This window comes from Phoxinus phoxinus, assembly GCF_949152265.1.
Source record: "Phoxinus phoxinus genome assembly, chromosome: 2".
Classification (NCBI taxonomy): Eukaryota; Metazoa; Chordata; class Actinopteri; order Cypriniformes; family Leuciscidae; genus Phoxinus; species Phoxinus phoxinus.
Genome location: NC_136877.1, coordinates 39,926,608 through 39,943,537, shown reverse-complemented (window position 1 = coordinate 39,943,537; position 16,930 = coordinate 39,926,608). Strand labels below are relative to the sequence as shown.

General features: G+C 45.5%; 1 protein-coding gene across 2 annotated transcripts in view; it reads left to right on the top strand.

Moving 5' to 3' along the window:
- The window catches only part of svep1 (sushi, von Willebrand factor type A, EGF and pentraxin domain containing 1), a 99,298-nt gene that overhangs the window by 55,834 nt on the left and 26,534 nt on the right, over window positions 1-16,930 (top strand). Inside the window, exons 16-33 of one of the 2 annotated variants that reach the window (XM_079598894.1) lie at window positions 1,673-1,906; window positions 2,128-2,289; window positions 2,436-2,597; window positions 2,728-2,889; window positions 4,608-4,696; window positions 5,170-5,266; window positions 5,561-5,674; window positions 6,885-6,998; window positions 7,106-7,307; window positions 7,405-7,562; window positions 8,091-8,289; window positions 8,498-8,673; window positions 8,787-8,911; window positions 9,024-9,147; window positions 15,181-15,351; window positions 15,651-15,824; window positions 16,022-16,141; window positions 16,405-16,581. In XM_079598894.1, coding sequence (XP_079455020.1) covers window positions 1,673-1,906; window positions 2,128-2,289; window positions 2,436-2,597; window positions 2,728-2,889; window positions 4,608-4,696; window positions 5,170-5,266; window positions 5,561-5,674; window positions 6,885-6,998; window positions 7,106-7,307; window positions 7,405-7,562; window positions 8,091-8,289; window positions 8,498-8,673; window positions 8,787-8,911; window positions 9,024-9,147; window positions 15,181-15,351; window positions 15,651-15,824; window positions 16,022-16,141; window positions 16,405-16,581 — 2,760 coding nt within the window. Of the gene's footprint in view, window positions 1-1,672; window positions 1,907-2,127; window positions 2,290-2,435; window positions 2,598-2,727; window positions 2,890-4,607; window positions 4,697-5,166; window positions 5,267-5,560; window positions 5,675-6,884; window positions 6,999-7,105; window positions 7,308-7,404; window positions 7,563-8,090; window positions 8,290-8,497; window positions 8,674-8,786; window positions 8,912-9,023; window positions 9,148-15,180; window positions 15,352-15,650; window positions 15,825-16,021; window positions 16,142-16,404; window positions 16,582-16,930 lie in introns of both variants that reach the window. The other variant, XM_079598893.1, reaches the window with a different exon arrangement.

Here is a 16,930-nt window from a genome sequence, read left to right as displayed (position 1 = left end):
CCGTCTCATGAGGGCTTTGTTCAAATGCCTTAAACCTAGTATGGGTCTGATGCCGCCGTCTTTCTCTGGGACTAGAAAATAACGGCTGTAAAACCCTGAGTGTTTTAGCGCGGGGGGAACCAACTCTATTGCCCCTTTTGCTAAAAGATTCTGTAGTTCGTAGCGAAGCACGTGACACGCGCTGCTTCTCACCAAAGTCTCGAGAACCACCTGAAACTTTGGGGGTCAGCAAGCGAATTGGAGCGAGTAGCCTCACTTTATTGTGTTTATAACCCAACGCGACACACCGGGAATGGCATGCCAGGCCGGAGCCTTTGTGGCTAGGGTTTGACACATATTTAGGGACAGGCCACCTAACACAGGGGGACCGGATACCTTTATGTTGGAGCCCCAGGATGGTCCGTCTGTGAAAACAGGACGGGTAAAGGTGTTAGGGCAGGAGAAAGCGAGGCACGCGGGGACGTGGCCGGCGTGGGCTCGCTAACCTCCATGCTCTCGGGCTGTCGCTGGCTGCGGCGCTTCTTCTTCCTCGGCAGAAGCAGCGCGGGAAACGGATGAGTGGGGAGTGCGGCGTCGCCATCTTTAGCGAGAGCTAGCCGCGTCCGCAGCACCGACACAGGCATGCCCTCGCAGAGAGAGCAGCCGCCAGAAGAGAACGCGGCTTCGGCATGGGTAGGCCCCTGGCACGAAACGCACTCCGAGTGCCCGTTGCCCTCGTACAGATGGGATCCGCACGTGGTGCAAGTGGAACTAGGCATTTGGAACAACGTTCTTTCCGCTCCTTCAAACTGTATAATGTAACAGTTCTTAGAGAAAGGATATACGTTGATCGCCGGATGGCCACAGGAAGTCGGCGCACTGTTAGCTGATTGGCGCATATGTTGGAGGCACCTTCGCCATTGGATGTGCAGTTGCTGCAGCACAGCCAATGAGTGAGTCTCTCACTGTGCTAGCTGTGCAGCTACATTTTAAGCTTCAATTAATCTGAGGAAATGAGTTTCCCCACTGCGTATCGCTATGCAATACGAAGTGACCGTTCAAAAGGGAACTGTATAGGTAAGAAATTGTGCACACATAGAAACATTCAGGAGCATAGAAACTGGTTTTCAACCTCTGCCCAGTGAATTTTACAAATAAAACAACTTCGCTACTGAAAGCTACATTGTTTCTCTGCAACAGTGATAACTTTGCTTTTTTGTAATTAAAAACACATGCTTCGCTATTACATAGAGACACTGTACAGAGTCAGGTAATACACACTCACTCTCTCTCTCTCTCTCTCTCTCTCTCTCTCTCTCTCTCTCTCTCGTTAATTCATTTGAATTCATTCAGATAGATGTAATCTTACCCACTTCAGAATTCTAGATCTAACAAGCCATAGATAAAATAACAACTGAAAATTACCATTATTTTCCGGTCTATATCCGTTCAGTCAGATTTTGCGCTGCTAACATCCATGACAGCTTTTAACTTCTCCATGTTGGCAAATAATCATGGTTCCACCCGATGTGAATTATATAAATCATTTTAGTACGACCATTCAAAACCAAAGGGACAAAACCATATGGTCAAAAGATCAGGTCCTTGCATTAGGACTTGCAGTGTAAACGGAGCCTTAGTTTTACACCCAAATCCAGTTGCAACTTCTCCCAACACCATTCCTTTTTCCCAGCAAGCATCCCACTGCCCTTGTCGAGGAACGACTCTGCGGAAATTGTCAATCAAAAACGTTTACTGAGGGCACTTGAGCAGCTGACCAATCGACTTAAGCGGACACTGAGCAAGCAACCATTCTCTACCTTCCATGTGTCGTCAGAGATGATCGTAGCGGACCCCAAATCATTGGAAAGTAAAAAAGCTACACTGTACTGCCGGCCAGGGTCTGTTCTCAAAGGCAGGGTGTGTGGTGAGTCTAAAAAATGAAATACACATTCAACAGGGCACATCTGATATAGATTCAGTAGTGAAAAATATGACAAGCATTTAAAGCGTTTTTGGGTTAGGGTGAAGATCTGTGAACGTCTGGAAAACATTTGCGGCAAACTGTTGCATTTTTTGTAAATTTGCCACAAATTAACTGCAGTTTTACCACAACATTTTTTTGACCACCCTGTTTGTTACCCATAGTACAATGCCCAGTAGGGACGTATTTCTCCCTGGAGTATGCTGAGTGTGAGAGTTGCTGGAGAGGGTCATATCAGGATCAGGAGGGGCAGATGGAGTGTAAGTCATGCCCAGATGGCTTCTCCACTCCTTACCTCCATTCACGCAGCCTGGCAGAGTGCAAAGGTAATCAGTCAGCAGTCTATATGTTTGATCATAAATCTACTCATCACTCTATTCCATTCCAGCAGAAGGCTGCTTATAAACGGGATCTCTAAGTGTGTCTCCATCTTTGTATGTGTGCATACCTGCATGTGTGTGCATGTTTCCAGCGCAGTGCCAGCCTGGCAGCTCGTCATTTACCGGGTTGGAGACGTGTGAGTCCTGTCCTCTAGGGGAATTCCAGCCAGGTTTCGGCTCTCAGGTCTGTCTGTCCTGCCCTCCTACCACGACCACTGTCAATAGAGGGGCTCTGGATGTCAATGAGTGTGGTGGTGAGATGTAACAATTGAATAAATACCTATGAATTACTTTAACATACAAGACTAAAAAAAAGACTTATTTAGGGGAATAGTTCCATTTGCTTTCTGAATACATGGTTTCTCTTTCTCTCTGTCTTCCCAGTACCATGTTCCGGGGGTCATTTCTCTCGTACGGGTCTGGTTCCATGTTACCCATGTCCCAGAGATTATTACCAGCCTGAGGAGGGCCGTTCCTATTGCCTCTCCTGCCCCTTTTACGGTACTACCACGATAACGGGAGCCAAAGCCATCCAACAGTGCTCCAGTATGTATCTTTTCCTTAGTTATTTTCCTTATTTCCCTACACTAATGTTTATAGTCGGTGATTGACATGTGTGGTCTGTCTCTTATGCTCACTACGTCTGCATTTATTTGATCAAAGCAGTGCTCGAAGTGGGTACTGTAGCGTACCCAGTGGTGTAGTCTAGTTTTTTGTAGTGAGTATACTGTGACACCATCCAACCCCATCCCCCCCCCCACCCCCCGTCGCATACTAACCCGTCTCATACTAACCCGTCTCATCACCCCATAAGCACCACCACACTCACTAATGCATACAGTATGCAACGACATGTAATTGAGAGCATTATGAGACTAAGTGTTATCAACATGTCAATTTATTATAAGCAACACAAGACTTTAACAGCCAATGATATTTACAGCTGAGGAGACTGGACTGATTTTCTACATTTAGCCTTAGATGTTATATGAATATGGTCCCTGAAGCACAGGTTTTATCAGCTGACAATAAAAAAAATAAAAATAAAACATTATAGGCACAAATACAAATGTACTTTTAGAAATGGTGCTTTTGAAAGAAAATTGTGTTATTGTTTTGGCAAGTTTACTGTTTAAATTAAAACATGAATGAAAACTTGTGTGATATTCATTTTTTAAAATAAGTTTTAATAGATTTCATCATTATTATTATTTTACAGTACATTTTACTGTGCAATTTCTTTCATAATTTCTTTGAGTTTATACCAAACTTTTATTTTGACAGGTTGTCGTAAAGACATTACAGTTTCTGTGTGTGTATGATACGAATGAATGACGATAGTTTTATCAAATGAAATGGTGAAATTCTCATGAAGTGACTCTCATAGCAGCTCTGTGATGAAGTTCATGTGTCATGTGTAGCCTACATCATGTCCTCATAGGCTACATAGCTGCAGTGAAGCGCTGACACAAGCACGCGCTTGCTTCAGTGTGTGTGTGTAGTAGAGCACACATTGAGCGCTCATTCCCAGAGACGCGTTGAACAACTGCTGTCTCTTTGAGTTTTTAATATTCACGCGATTTGATCTGTGTCCATTGCAAACACAGACGCGGTGAATTTATGAATGAAAGTGTGAAAGTTCTGTCACAAAACGAAGTTGTTACGTATCCTCACGCGTTTTTTAGTGGGTATACGGAAATACTTGCCATTTCCTAGTGGGTATACGGCGTATACCTGCGTATCACATAGACTACACCACTGAGCGTACCCTCACTTTTTTCTGCATACCGGCACTTCTCACATGTTGCCGGTACTTTGGCCACCCCCGCCCCCGGAACACGATTAAACCGAGATGGAACAAAGAGATTATTATAGGTAGACTTGGTTGGTTAGAGGAAGTCTTTTTTATCATAAAAAATGACAAAAAAAGTGTAAGACAATGGTGTGCAGAGGGTTTCCTCATTCATTCACCAGTGGAATATATGGCCCATTTTCAGGCTTTGGGTAGGTGTGTGAACGATTTGCAATGAGAATTCAATGCACATAATGGAATCTGGTTCTCTGTACACGCAGGGAAAAAGTGCATCAATGTGGAAAAGATGAGGATGATGAATGCCTTTGGAAAATGTTTTCCAGTTTTGACAGCAGAAATTCTCCTCTTTCACATCTTTTTTTTATGTCTGTGTTGTGCTTATTCTGTCTGTTTCATTTTCTCATTTCTGTCTCCTTGTACTTTTTCCCTCTTTTCTCTTGGTCTGACTCAGGCTTTGGCTCTAGTTTCCTGCCTAAAGAGGAAAGTGCAACTACAGCGCCAGAAGTGGTCGTGAGAAAGGATTATCAAGCCAGTAGCCAGGTGAGTCGTCTTCTCACTTTCACCGGTTGGTACCTGAATCTGGAAATCTTTTGAACTTTGAAATTAGTTCCTGCTGTGTTTGGATCACATATAGTAAGACTAAAATATATTTGGACACATAATTCACACCAATAAATGTATGAATGCCATTGTTATAAATTCCAAATTACAAGTGTTTTATTTTAAAGAAAGATAGCACAAAACATCAAACAAAATCACTGGCTCTTTTTTGAGAAGAACTGACATCATACAGCCATTAAATAGTTAATACTGTAGTTAAAATAGTTAGTACTGAAGAAAGTTTTTGCATTATCTGTTTGAAGATGCAAGTTAGTTTGCTATTTTATTATTTAATGCAGTGACATTCTGATATGTCTTCAGTGGATAGTGTTTATAACTTTTTGTTGATGTCACAGCACCCTCTGGGGGCTGGAGTAAAATAGCTGAAAATTTAGCTCTACTCTCTCCAGCAGATGTTCCATGAATGTCTCCTGAATCCATGTCAAAACCAAGGGACTTGTGAGGAAGTCGGGGTCGGATATGTATGCACCTGTCTTCCGGGATTCACAGGTTTGGCATGTTCTATAACCATAACTCACAAGTAAAAACCAGATGTTAAGTTCAGTTGGCTTAAGGAAAACAACTTTTAAACTTTTATTGTTTCCTTATGTACTGTTTTCTCAAACTATCTGTTGTGCTGTGTACGGCAATGTGTGTATTTAAGACACATTTATTTATTTTTGTATATATAATTCAGCTGGTCTGGTATTACACTATTTCATTTTGATAGATTTACCTCAGCCTCTGTGGTTGATTTAATCACTGCCTACTTTTTTCCCATTTTCCTCATTCATTGCCTTATAGGAGCCAAGTGTGAGAGCGACATTGATGAATGTGATTCCGCTCCTTGTCAAAATGGCGGGTTGTGCAGAGATGGCATGGGAGATTTCCAATGTCAGTGTCAGCCTGGGTTTGTAGGTATGAGAAAGTCCACTCACATAATCTGACAGCTCAGCTTCACACTGGGGAATCCCAATAGAACTGCAAAAACCAAGTTCTACAAGTGAAATGTTTGAGGCAATTAAAACTCAAACCCAAAATTCCTCTCTGTTAAAGGTCCTGAAAGTTTCCTTTAGTCTCACCATTGTGATTGATTTAGCTGTCTCTGAATCTCTTGAGTCTGGCAGTGAAACTACACAAGCTCTCATTCTCAGAACCTTACAGCACTTTTCCATTCAGGCCATTGTCTCTCCTCTTTAAGACGTGGCCATGATTAAACCTGTGGCTGCCCTAGATATGGAGAATTTGAATTGAAGTATTTTAGTTATTTTCCGATTCTACAGTATGTATGTGTCTCGGGTGTTTGTCCAAGGTGGCAAAAGAGACACATCTTTACAAAAAAATTGTGGGGGGGAGTACAAGGATGAATCAAAACAAATAATATGAAATATGAGCTCAAACAGTGTGTAAGAAAAGTAACACTATTCAACATTAGCCAAGTTTCCATCCAACTTTTGCATTGTTCTGTTATCTACAAAGTGGAGGGGAAAGTTTGCAAGACTTGCTGTCTCAAGCCTGTTTGCGTCCAATTGGCCTTTTATAGATAAAATAGTGTGCGTATCAATGTCATCCTTAAAAATATATATTTGTCATACAAGTTTTGGTGTATTGCAAATGAATTTGCCCTTGTGCCACTTCCATACAAAATTTTGTGTGTATCGCAAGTTATCTACCTTTTGCGTCCTACATGTTCTCAAAAATTGTGAATCAGTGAAAAATGATTTAAAGTATCATCAACATAGAATTTATGCACTGAATTCAAATAAACAGAGATTATGTCTTCACTTTGTCGCAATTTTATCGATAATTAGCATTTCTATCAGCCATATCTGTAAACATTTTGATGCGTTAAAAATCCTTGGATGGAAACTGGGCTAGTGACAAAAGCTGATAAAGACATCTCTTTTGTCTCCCTTGAGCTCATTGAGTTCTCAAAGTGGCCCAGCATGCCATGAATGTGAGGGTGTAACAGCAGAATACAGGAGAAAAGTGAGAGGAGGACCTGCCACATTAACACAAGATAGTAATATAGATAATTGAAATAATAACGTATTGGTTGCTTGTTGATTGTCCCAAGTATCAGGTCAAATGATGTTCCACGTGTCTTTGTGTGTTTTGTCTCTGAAAGGCTTGCTGTGTGAGGCTGAGGTGAACGAATGCAGCTCTTCTCCATGTCAGAATGAAGGAGTCTGTGTGGATGAAGTGAATCACTTCACATGTAGCTGTCCAGATGGATTCACAGGTCAGGACTTCACCTCTGCCACACCCCTTCACTTGAATATCATTTCAAATATAGTATAATATATTGCAGCACAGTAATCAATGGCTTTTTTTGTCAATTACATCTAGGTCCACATTGCGAGTTGGAAATAAATGAGTGTGTTTCCAGCCCGTGCCAAAACGGAGGGGTTTGTAAAGACTTGGAGGGTGGGTATTTCTGCACATGTCCTCATGGCTTCACTGGCGACAATTGTGAGGTTGACATTGATGAGTGCTACAGCGCCCCCTGTCTGAATGGAGGTACATGTGTGGATGCCGTCAATGATTTCAGGTTAGTGAGGAAACCTTTGTGGGAACTGTACATGCATGTTTATAATGAAATCAACAACAGACATGGATAACAGACTTTGTCTCGCATTTGCGATCAGGTGTGAATGTGTGAATGGATACAGAGGCAGACTGTGCCAGGTGGACGTAGACGACTGTGAACCGAATTTGTGTTTGAATGGCGCAACCTGCGTGGATGGAGTGGCTACTTTCACCTGCCGATGCCCTCCTGGGTTCAACGGAACCAGGTGTGAGACAGGTATTGAGGGAAAGAGATGAAAAAATCATGGAAATCATCATCATAATGGAGATAAGTTTTACAAAGGCTTGTTAGAGACAGAATAGTATCACTTTAATTTAGATGCGTTCCCAGAAAAGTTTGGAAAATTCCCAGCAGCACTTAAAATGATCCAATAGGCTGTTAATTTTCACACCCTGTCATACAGAATAAACTTTTCATTTATGTTTTCAGATACAGTTTGATGTACTGTGACAACAAACCATAACTCTCAGAACCAGACTTCCTCCCCAGTCTAAAAAGACTATTTATTAGAATTAAGCTACAGACACATTTGCTTTGAACTTCTGCATCTTTCTGACATCCCACAAATGAATACATTCATGCATAATTTATAATTATATATGTTTATATACATTTGTTATATAATAGTTGGGGGTAAAACCTAATTAACATAAGTTAACCTCAGACACTAGAAAAATATATACTTATTAAAAATTAATGTATAATACTGTATATCATCTGTTGTTGTTGTTTTTGTCTAAACAGAACTGCCCTATTCCTTTGATCTGGAGTTTGAAGTTTCTGGTATCCATGGTTATGTGATGATGGACGGTCAGATGCCATCTCTTACACAGATCACATGTACATTCTGGATGAGGTCATCAGACACTGTTAATTATGGAACTCCCATCTCCTACGCTGTAGAGGGAAGTGACAATGCCTTCCTCCTCATCGACTACAATGGGTGAGAGCTGTGTTTTCATTTGCATACCTCAATTGAATATGCGTACATGCTATGACCTGTTTAACATGTTTAAATGATGTAAGTTGGTCTTACCAACACCCAAACAAATATAAAAGCCAAACAAGGGTTTGGGTTTACTCTTGTTTAATCCTCACTCTTTTTCTTGCGTTCTCATGTCTGTCTTCCCTTCTTACTATCTTACTCTCAGGTGGGTGTTGTATGTTAATGGAAAGGAGCGGATCACTGACTGCCCAGCAGTAAATGATGGCCTCTGGCACCACATTGGTGTATCATGGCGCAGCAAGGATGGTGATTGGAGAGTCTATATTGATGGAAGCCATTCAGATGGAGGGAAAGGACTATCAGTCGGCACTACCATACCAGGTTGACCTTAATACCTGATAAACATTTTAAACACACTGCCAGTTTATTAAGACAAGTGCTTCAAAGAGAGTGTGCGTCCAGAAGATGAAATGTTTGCTCTATACATCAAACAGGAGGGGGCGCTCTGGTACTTGGACAGGATCAGGACCAGAGGGGGGATGGCTTCAACCCAGTAGAGTCCTTTGTGGGCACTATTAGCCAAATGAATATATGGAACTATGTTTTAACACCCCAGCAGGTAAGACTTTTTATACACATTTCTTACTCTTACTCTTCATGTTAACAGTGTACTGAACAGTGTACTGAACTGCTCTGAGATCAGAAATTAGGCATATTTCCACTATTCTCAGATCACGTCTCTGGCCAGCAGCTGTCCACGTGATCTGCAGAAAGGGAACGTGTTTGCCTGGCCTGACTTCTTAGGAGGAGTCACGGGCCGAGTAAAGACAAGCAGCAAGAGCATTTTCTGCGCTGGTAAGAATGAAGTACAACTTTTTCTATTATTGTCAATCAACCATTGGGTTCTCTTACGTAGAGTTCTCTCGTACTGCGTCGAAAGAACGCTACGGGAAAGATATTTCTTTGTCGAGATTGAAGCCTAAAATTAATCCTTAATTTTGTAATATTGTAAAACGCTTTTCTGAAGCATACAACCTAGGCGGAGCAATACAGCTCACCCATTGGCTGCTCTGCCAGAAAAGCACAGCCTATGCGAGGCCAGAGACGCTGACCAATGAGGACGCTTCGCGCCCTTCTGCGTCACCTCCCGCCCAAACAGGCGTGGCCTAGGCCTATAAATACGAGCATAGCTGTCTAACACACTGATTTTTCTAAATTCACGAAGCTGCACGCATCGTTGGATTGGATTCGAGCCGCCACAGCCGTTTGGAACAAGCACCTCAGCAGGACGCGCCTCTTACCTGAAGCCGCTGGTCATCACCGCCTTCAGCCGCCGTTCCCTGCTGCGCTTCTCCGGCGTGGAATATCCTTTACATTATGTGTGTGTGTTTTGTGTGTGTGTTCGCCGTCGCGTCACACAGTTTTTCACCACTAAAAGAGTCGAGCGTCTTTTTCAAGATGCCTCGCACCTCCTGTGGCTCGTGTAGAGCCCCGCTCAGCGACGGGGACCACGTGCTTGTGTTTCCTGCCTGGGTATGATCACGCAGCTTCAGCTCTCGTCGATGGCGGCTGCCATCACTGTGATTTGATGCCTACGGTGACTCTGCGGACTCGCCTGGCGTTCTTTACTGAAGCTTCATCTTTCCGCCCGCTGTAGTGCCGCGCCGTGAAAAGCGCCGTGCTCAGCGGAGCCCGGAACCTCCCTCCACCACGAGGTGCTCGCCGCTGCTGCCGCCAGCTTCTCCGCCCGCTTCGCTGGACTCTCTGACCGACGGACAAGGGCCGCTGTGTGCTGCCGCGTCCGTCATGGACGAGGGGGAAGCCGCGTCTGTGGAGGACGACTGCTATTCTCTCCTCGCTTCGGGTAGCGAGGGATGGGCGAGCTCCGAGGATCTCCCCTCCCCCGCCGCTCGTGAGCGTCGACGGAGAAAGACCAGCATCGATGCGCTTGCCGGCTGGATGGCTGCTTTTCTGCAGAGGAACGTACGTTACCGTCCTCACGACCCGCGCCTTTTTCTTCCTGAATTCACGAAGAAATCGCGGAGTCCCGGAAAGCCCCGTTTTCAGCCAGGATGCGCACTTCTGCTTCGAGGAAAGCTACAGTGTTAAAATCCCGCCGCGGCCGGATTTCACTAAAATGTCTCGCTCGCACAGTCCCAACATACGCGACCGTGCCAGTGTATTTTGCAGTCACCAAATCGGCATCAATGCTCGTTTGCCTGCACACAGACGCCGTTTTCACGACGCCCCAGGTAAATCTGAAAATGTATTTTCTGGTGTCCCGGCCACGGCCGATGGTGTAATGTGTGTATCCGTAATGCCCACGACCTAGTGCCCATTCGTACACACAAGCACAGCCCTACACAATACAGGGCTTGCACACATAAAATCGACTCATGTCGGTTGTGCATCACATGTAAGTTAGTGAACGTGCCCGCTTTTCAGTGCCCACAATCACTACACACTGCATGTCCCGTGGTTTCTGTAAAAACGAAACGAATGCACGGTCAGTCGGTTCTGATAGACAGTACTCTCTGTGCTACACGGTGTCCCGGCCACGGCCGATGATGTAATGTGTGTAACTGTATGCCCACGACCCAGTGCCCATTCGTACACACAAGCACAGCCCCACAATACAGGGCTTGCACACATAAAATCGACTCATTTCGATTGTGCATTATATGTAGTGAGCGTGCCCGTTTTCAAGTGCCCACAATCACTACAAGCTACATGTCACACGGTTTCTATGAAACGAAACCGATGCACGGTCAGTCAGTTCTAATAGACAGTACTCCCCAGTGCTATAAATGTACCCGCGTTCACGCACCCACATTTATTCTCAAACATGCCGAGCCCTACGGGGCTCGCCCCGCGCGCTCTCTCTCTCAACTCAGAGAGTCGAGCGCGCGCGCGGGATGCACACTGTGTTAAACATGCCCCCCGCCTCAGACGCCACGGCGTCCATGTTACAGCACACGGTTGCTCTCGTGTCGCCGCCATTTCGCGACCAGGGCCCAGATTACATTCGACCCCTAGTCACACGTGCACATGCATGGGAAAGACTTCCCGGGGTCTCAGAATGGGTGCTAGAGACTATAAAAAGAGGCTATTCGCTACAGTTTCATCGACGCCCTCCCCGTTTCACGGGAAAAGTCGAAACCACGGTAAAAACAGAAGTAGCACATCTACTTCGAGCCGAAATAGCGAAGCTATTGAGCAAAGGGGCCATAGAGCCTTTATCTCAAGCTCAGAGCGAAGGGGGTCTGTACAGCAGATATTTCCTGGTACCGAAGAAAGACGGGGGTCTCAGACCCATTTTAGATCTAAGGCGTCTGAACAAAACGCTAACAAAGCGGAAGTTCAGAATGCTCACGACCAGAAGAATCCTCGCGCAAATTCGCCGAGGAGACTGGTTTATGGCGATAGATCTGAAAGACGCGTATTTTCACATACAAATTGCGTCACGTCACAGGCGATTTTTGAGATTCGCCTTCGAGGGCCGGGCATATCAGTACACAGTCCTGCCATTCGGCCTGTCTCTAGCACCTCGTACATTTACAGTGTGCATGGACGCGGCGCTGGCACCCCTGAGACTCCGAGGCGTTCGAATTCTGAACTATTTGGACGATTGGCTAATTCTGGCTCAATCGCCGTCAGAACTCGCTCACCACAAGACACTAATACTCGATCACCTCGAGTGCTTAGGTCTGAGAGTCAATTGGGAGAAAAGTTCACTGTTTCCCAGTCAAAGGATCTCCTTTTTAGGACTGGATCTGAACTCACTGTCTATGACAGCACAGCTGTCATCACAGCGCAGGCGAAATACCCTGCAAATGGCGAAATCCTTCCGCAGCGGCCACATAGTGCCACTCAGGAGATTTCAGAAAATGCTGGGCCTCATGGCCTCAGCCTCAACAGTGCTGCAGTTGGGCCTGCTGCGCATGCGCCCACTACAGTTCTGGTTGAGAGCGCGCGTACCGCGCCGAGCATGGTTACACGGTCGTTATCGCCTCAAGGTCACTCAGGAATGCATTTCAGCCCTGACACCATGGAGAGCGTCAGACTGGTACCGGTCAGGTGTAAGCCTGGGGACTTCCTCGAGCCTGAAGGTGGTGTCCACGGACGCGTCCACCTCAGGCTGGGGAGCACTGCTCGACGGCAGACCGCTCTTTGGCCAGTGGGCAGAGCGGGCCAAACTACCGCACATAAACTGCCTGGAAATGATGGCGGTGGACTTTGCGCTGAGGCGCTTCTGTCCCCGGATAAAAGGACACCACGTCCTGGTCCGCTCGGACAACATGTCGGTAGTAGCCTACATAAACCGCCAGGGTGGCGTGAGATCCCGGAACCTATTCAGGTTAGCGGAACGCAAACTGGTGTGGGCCCAGCACAACCTGCGCTCGTTAAGAGCAATGCACGTGCCAGGCCACTTGAACGTAGGCCCGGACAGACTCTCACGGAACAACGTTCCTACGGGAGAGTGGTCCCTACACACACAGACAGTGCGTCTGCTGTGGAAAACGTTCGGCAGAGCGGAAATAGACCTGTTTGCAAACCAGGAAAACGCTCACTGCCCAGAATTCTTTTCGAAGAGCACGAACGCGCTGGCCAGAGTCTGGCCCCGCCGTCCGCTCTATGCTTTTCCTCCTGTCTCACTCCTGCCTCAAGTGCTGGAGCGTATCAAGGAGAGCGGATGCTCAGTACTACTGGTTGCTCCATACTGGACGAATCAGACCTGGTTCCCAGCTTTGATGCGACTGAAAAGTACTGCCCCGTGGCCGATTCCAGTGAGGAGATACCTCCTCTCACAGGCCAAGGGCTCGATTCTGCATCCTCACCCCGAGCTTTGGTCCCTACACGTATGGGCCATAAACGGGTACCCGCTAACCTCCCAAGAGGAGTGTTAGACACGATCGAACAAGCTAGGGCTCCGTCTACTAGACGACTCTACGCTTCCAAATGGTCGGTGTTCTCTGGATGGTGTTCAGATCAAGGTCTGTCACCACTTCAGTGTGGAGAACCGGAGATTCTCTCCTTCTTGCAAGAGCTATTGGATAAGGGAAGAACCCCATCCACGCTCAAAGTCTATGTGGCTGCCATATCAGCGTTCGTTAATCCAACGCTTGGCCATTCACTAGGCAGGAACGACCTGGTGGTCCGCTTCCTTAGAGGCGCCAGGAGGTTAAACCCTCCAAGGCCTCCTTCAGTCCCCGTTTGGGACCTTTCTACAGTGTTGAACGCTATGAAAGGGGCCCCTTTCGAGCCTATTCACTCAGTTGACATGAAACACCTGTCTTTCAAGACCGTGTTTCTTTTGGCTCTCGCTTCAGTGAAGCGTGTGGGAGACTTGCAAGCGCTCTCAGTGAGAGCTTCTTGTATGGAGTTCGGGCCAAACGACTCTGTAGTCGTATTGAAACCGAAGCATGGGTACGTGCCTAAGTCCCTCAACACACCGTTCAGGGCTCAGGTCATCTCCCTGTCGGCCCTGCCGGCCTCAGAGGACGGAAATAGCTCCCTTTGCCCGGTCAGGGCATTAAGAGCTTACGTGTCCCGCTCCGCTGTTTTTCGACAGACGGAGCAGCTCTTTGTTTCGTTCAGCGGGCGCTCCAAAGGGCGAGCCGCAACGAAACAGAGTCTGTCTCGATGGGTAGTGGACGCCATTGCGCTAGCCTACGCATCTAGAGGTTTGGAATGCCCTTTGGGCATCAGAGCACATTCCACGAGAGGCATGGCCTCTTCATGGGCTTGGTATAGCGGAATCTCGTTACAAGATATCTGTATGGCGGCAGGCTGGGCCTCCCCGTCTACATTTATTAGGTTCTATAACCTAGAGGTTCCTGCGTTGCAGGCTAAACTGCTCTCGGTCTAGAAGACTATGTATAAGTGTTCCTGCCCCGCGCTGCGGCCCAGGTCACTTCAGTGTTTAATATGTATAAGTGTTCCTGCCCCGCGCTGCGGCCCAGGTCACTTCAATGTTTAATATGTATAAGTGTTCCTGCCCCGCGCTGCGGCCCAGGTCACTTCAATGTTTAAGCATCACTCACTGACAATGTGTCCCATGAGCATGCTATTACCCCTCATATATATCTATATTTACATATATATGCTATTGTGCCTTAAGAGGCACTACTATAAAGGGATGATGCTATTTTAGCCGCTCTCCCTATACTTCTTGGGGTAGGCACTTGTATACCAGGGCGCGCGCGCCCTTAGGTGTCTGTGTCGGTCCAAGAGCACGCACGGCGGTTTACATAGGGTTCCCGTAGCGTTCTTTCGACGCAGTACGAGAGAACTCTACGTAAGAGAACGTACTCGGTTACTAACGTAACCTCGGTTCTCTCTAGGAGAGGGAACGAGTACTGCGTCTCATGGCCGTGCGTGCCCACGCTGCGTCGCTTCATTGACGAAAATCAGTGTGTTAGACAGCTATGCTCGTATTTATAGGCCTAGGCCACGCCTGTTTGGGCGGGAGGTGACGCAGAAGGGCGCGAAGCGTCCTCATTGGTCAGCGTCTCTGGCCTCGCATAGGCTGTGCTTTTCTGGCAGAGCAGCCAATGGGTGAGCTGTATTGCTCCGCCTAGGTTGTATGCTTCAGAAAAGCGTTTTACAATATTACAAAATTAAGGATTAATTTTAGGCTTCAATCTCGACAAAGAAATATCTTTCCCGTAGCGTTCTTTCGACGCAGTACTCGTTCCCTCTCCTAGAGAGAACCGAGGTTACGTTAGTAACCGAGTACGATTTTTCTCATACTACTACACAATAATAACAGTACTCACATTTTGTCTGATTTTATATAATGTATCCTGATGTGTATCTACCAAACACATATTATCCTAACCATGTGCCATTGTAACATTTGTTGTCCACTGTTTTGGTCTTTGTTAGACTGCCCCCTGGTGGAATCTTCTGTTTCTCAACTGCGCTCATCCAGTAAAGCTGTGAATCCAGGCTCTAAGGTGCAGTTCTCTTGCAGTCCCGGGTTCTATCTGGTGGGGGAGCCAGTGCAGCAGTGCTTAAACAGAGGCCAGTGGAGCCATGCAGAGCCAATATGTGAACGTGAGTGATGTGAATGCACAGATAAACAACGAAAGACACAAAAGCATACACTGACTGTTTAAACTGTGACACATGTTCAAAACTACAATCACAGCCATGATTGTACAACAATATGTACTGAGATACAATCGTACAACTTATGTTATTTTTTTTTAAGTGCAAATAAACACATGCCATAACACAAATAGACGCGTTTGTGTGCATACTCACATGTACTGCATATAAACACAATGTAGCACTCATTACCCAGTATCAGAACTGTCATTAATCTGCACCAGGGCCTTTCTCTATATATGCAGGTGTGGAATGTGGTCCTCCCCCTGATCTGGAGCATGGCCAGTATCATGGAGAGGATTTCTATGCTGGGAGCTCAGTGCTTTATCAATGTAAACCAGGGTTCTATCTACTCGGAGAGAGTAAGATGCTGTGTACCAATAATGGAAAATGGATTGGCAACCCACCTGCCTGTCTGGGTAAGAGATACACAGCAAATATTTGAAAGTAGCAGATAGGCAGTGAATAGACAATAGGTCTATATCAGAGTTATCAAGCACTACTATGCACAGGTGCACATGGAACCTGAAATATCGTTTTACATACATACAGTCTTTCATTTATCATTACACCTTGCGTTCCTTTGTTCTAATGTTGGTTTGTGCTCATATTACAGATGTGGACGAATGTTCTCTGGGCTCTGAATGTGATGAACATGCTAGTTGCCAGAACACTGATGGCTCTCATATATGCACCTGCATACCTCCTTACAGTGGAGATGGAAGAAACTGCACAGGTAACACAATCTCATTATAAGTTGGACAATTTATATGGCCAAATAAGTTTCCAGTGGAAGCAGTCTCTTGATGAGTGCACTGCCATTCTATACATTTGCATCATTATTATTACATTTGTGCATTTTGGACCTGTCTGCCACTCCGTCACGAATCAGACAACATATTGTCCACAACAAGTTTCTAAAATCACTCATGTATTTTTCTTAACAAATATGTTCATAAACTGAAGACAATTATTTTTGTTTTTCTTTATTTTCACAAGAGCCTGTAAAATGTAAAGATCCAGGTATTCCAGAGTTTGGGCAACGTGAGGGCAGTAATTTCATCATGGGCAGTGAGGTGGTCTTTTCCTGTAAGGAAGGCTATGAGTTGATTGGCTCATCCCGTCTTTCCTGCACAGAGGAAGGAATATGGAAGGAAGATGTCCCATACTGCAAAGGTAGGCCTAGCTTTCAGATTTGTACACTGGTGCTACTGTTTGCCTACATACACTACTGTTCAAAAGTTTGGGGTCAATATGATTTTTTTTTTTTAAAGAAATGAATCATTTTATTCAGCAAAGTAGCATATAAACTTTCAACATTGCAAATAAAAAGAAATGTTTCTTGAGCACCAAATCATCAGTATATAATGATTTTGGAGGATCATGTGACACTGAAGCCTGGAGTAAGTACTGCTAAAAATTCTGCTCTGCCATCACAGAAATTAATTACATTTTTAAATATATTAAAATAGAAAAGAGTTATTTTAATTTGTAATAATATTTCACAGCATTACTGTTTTTTTTT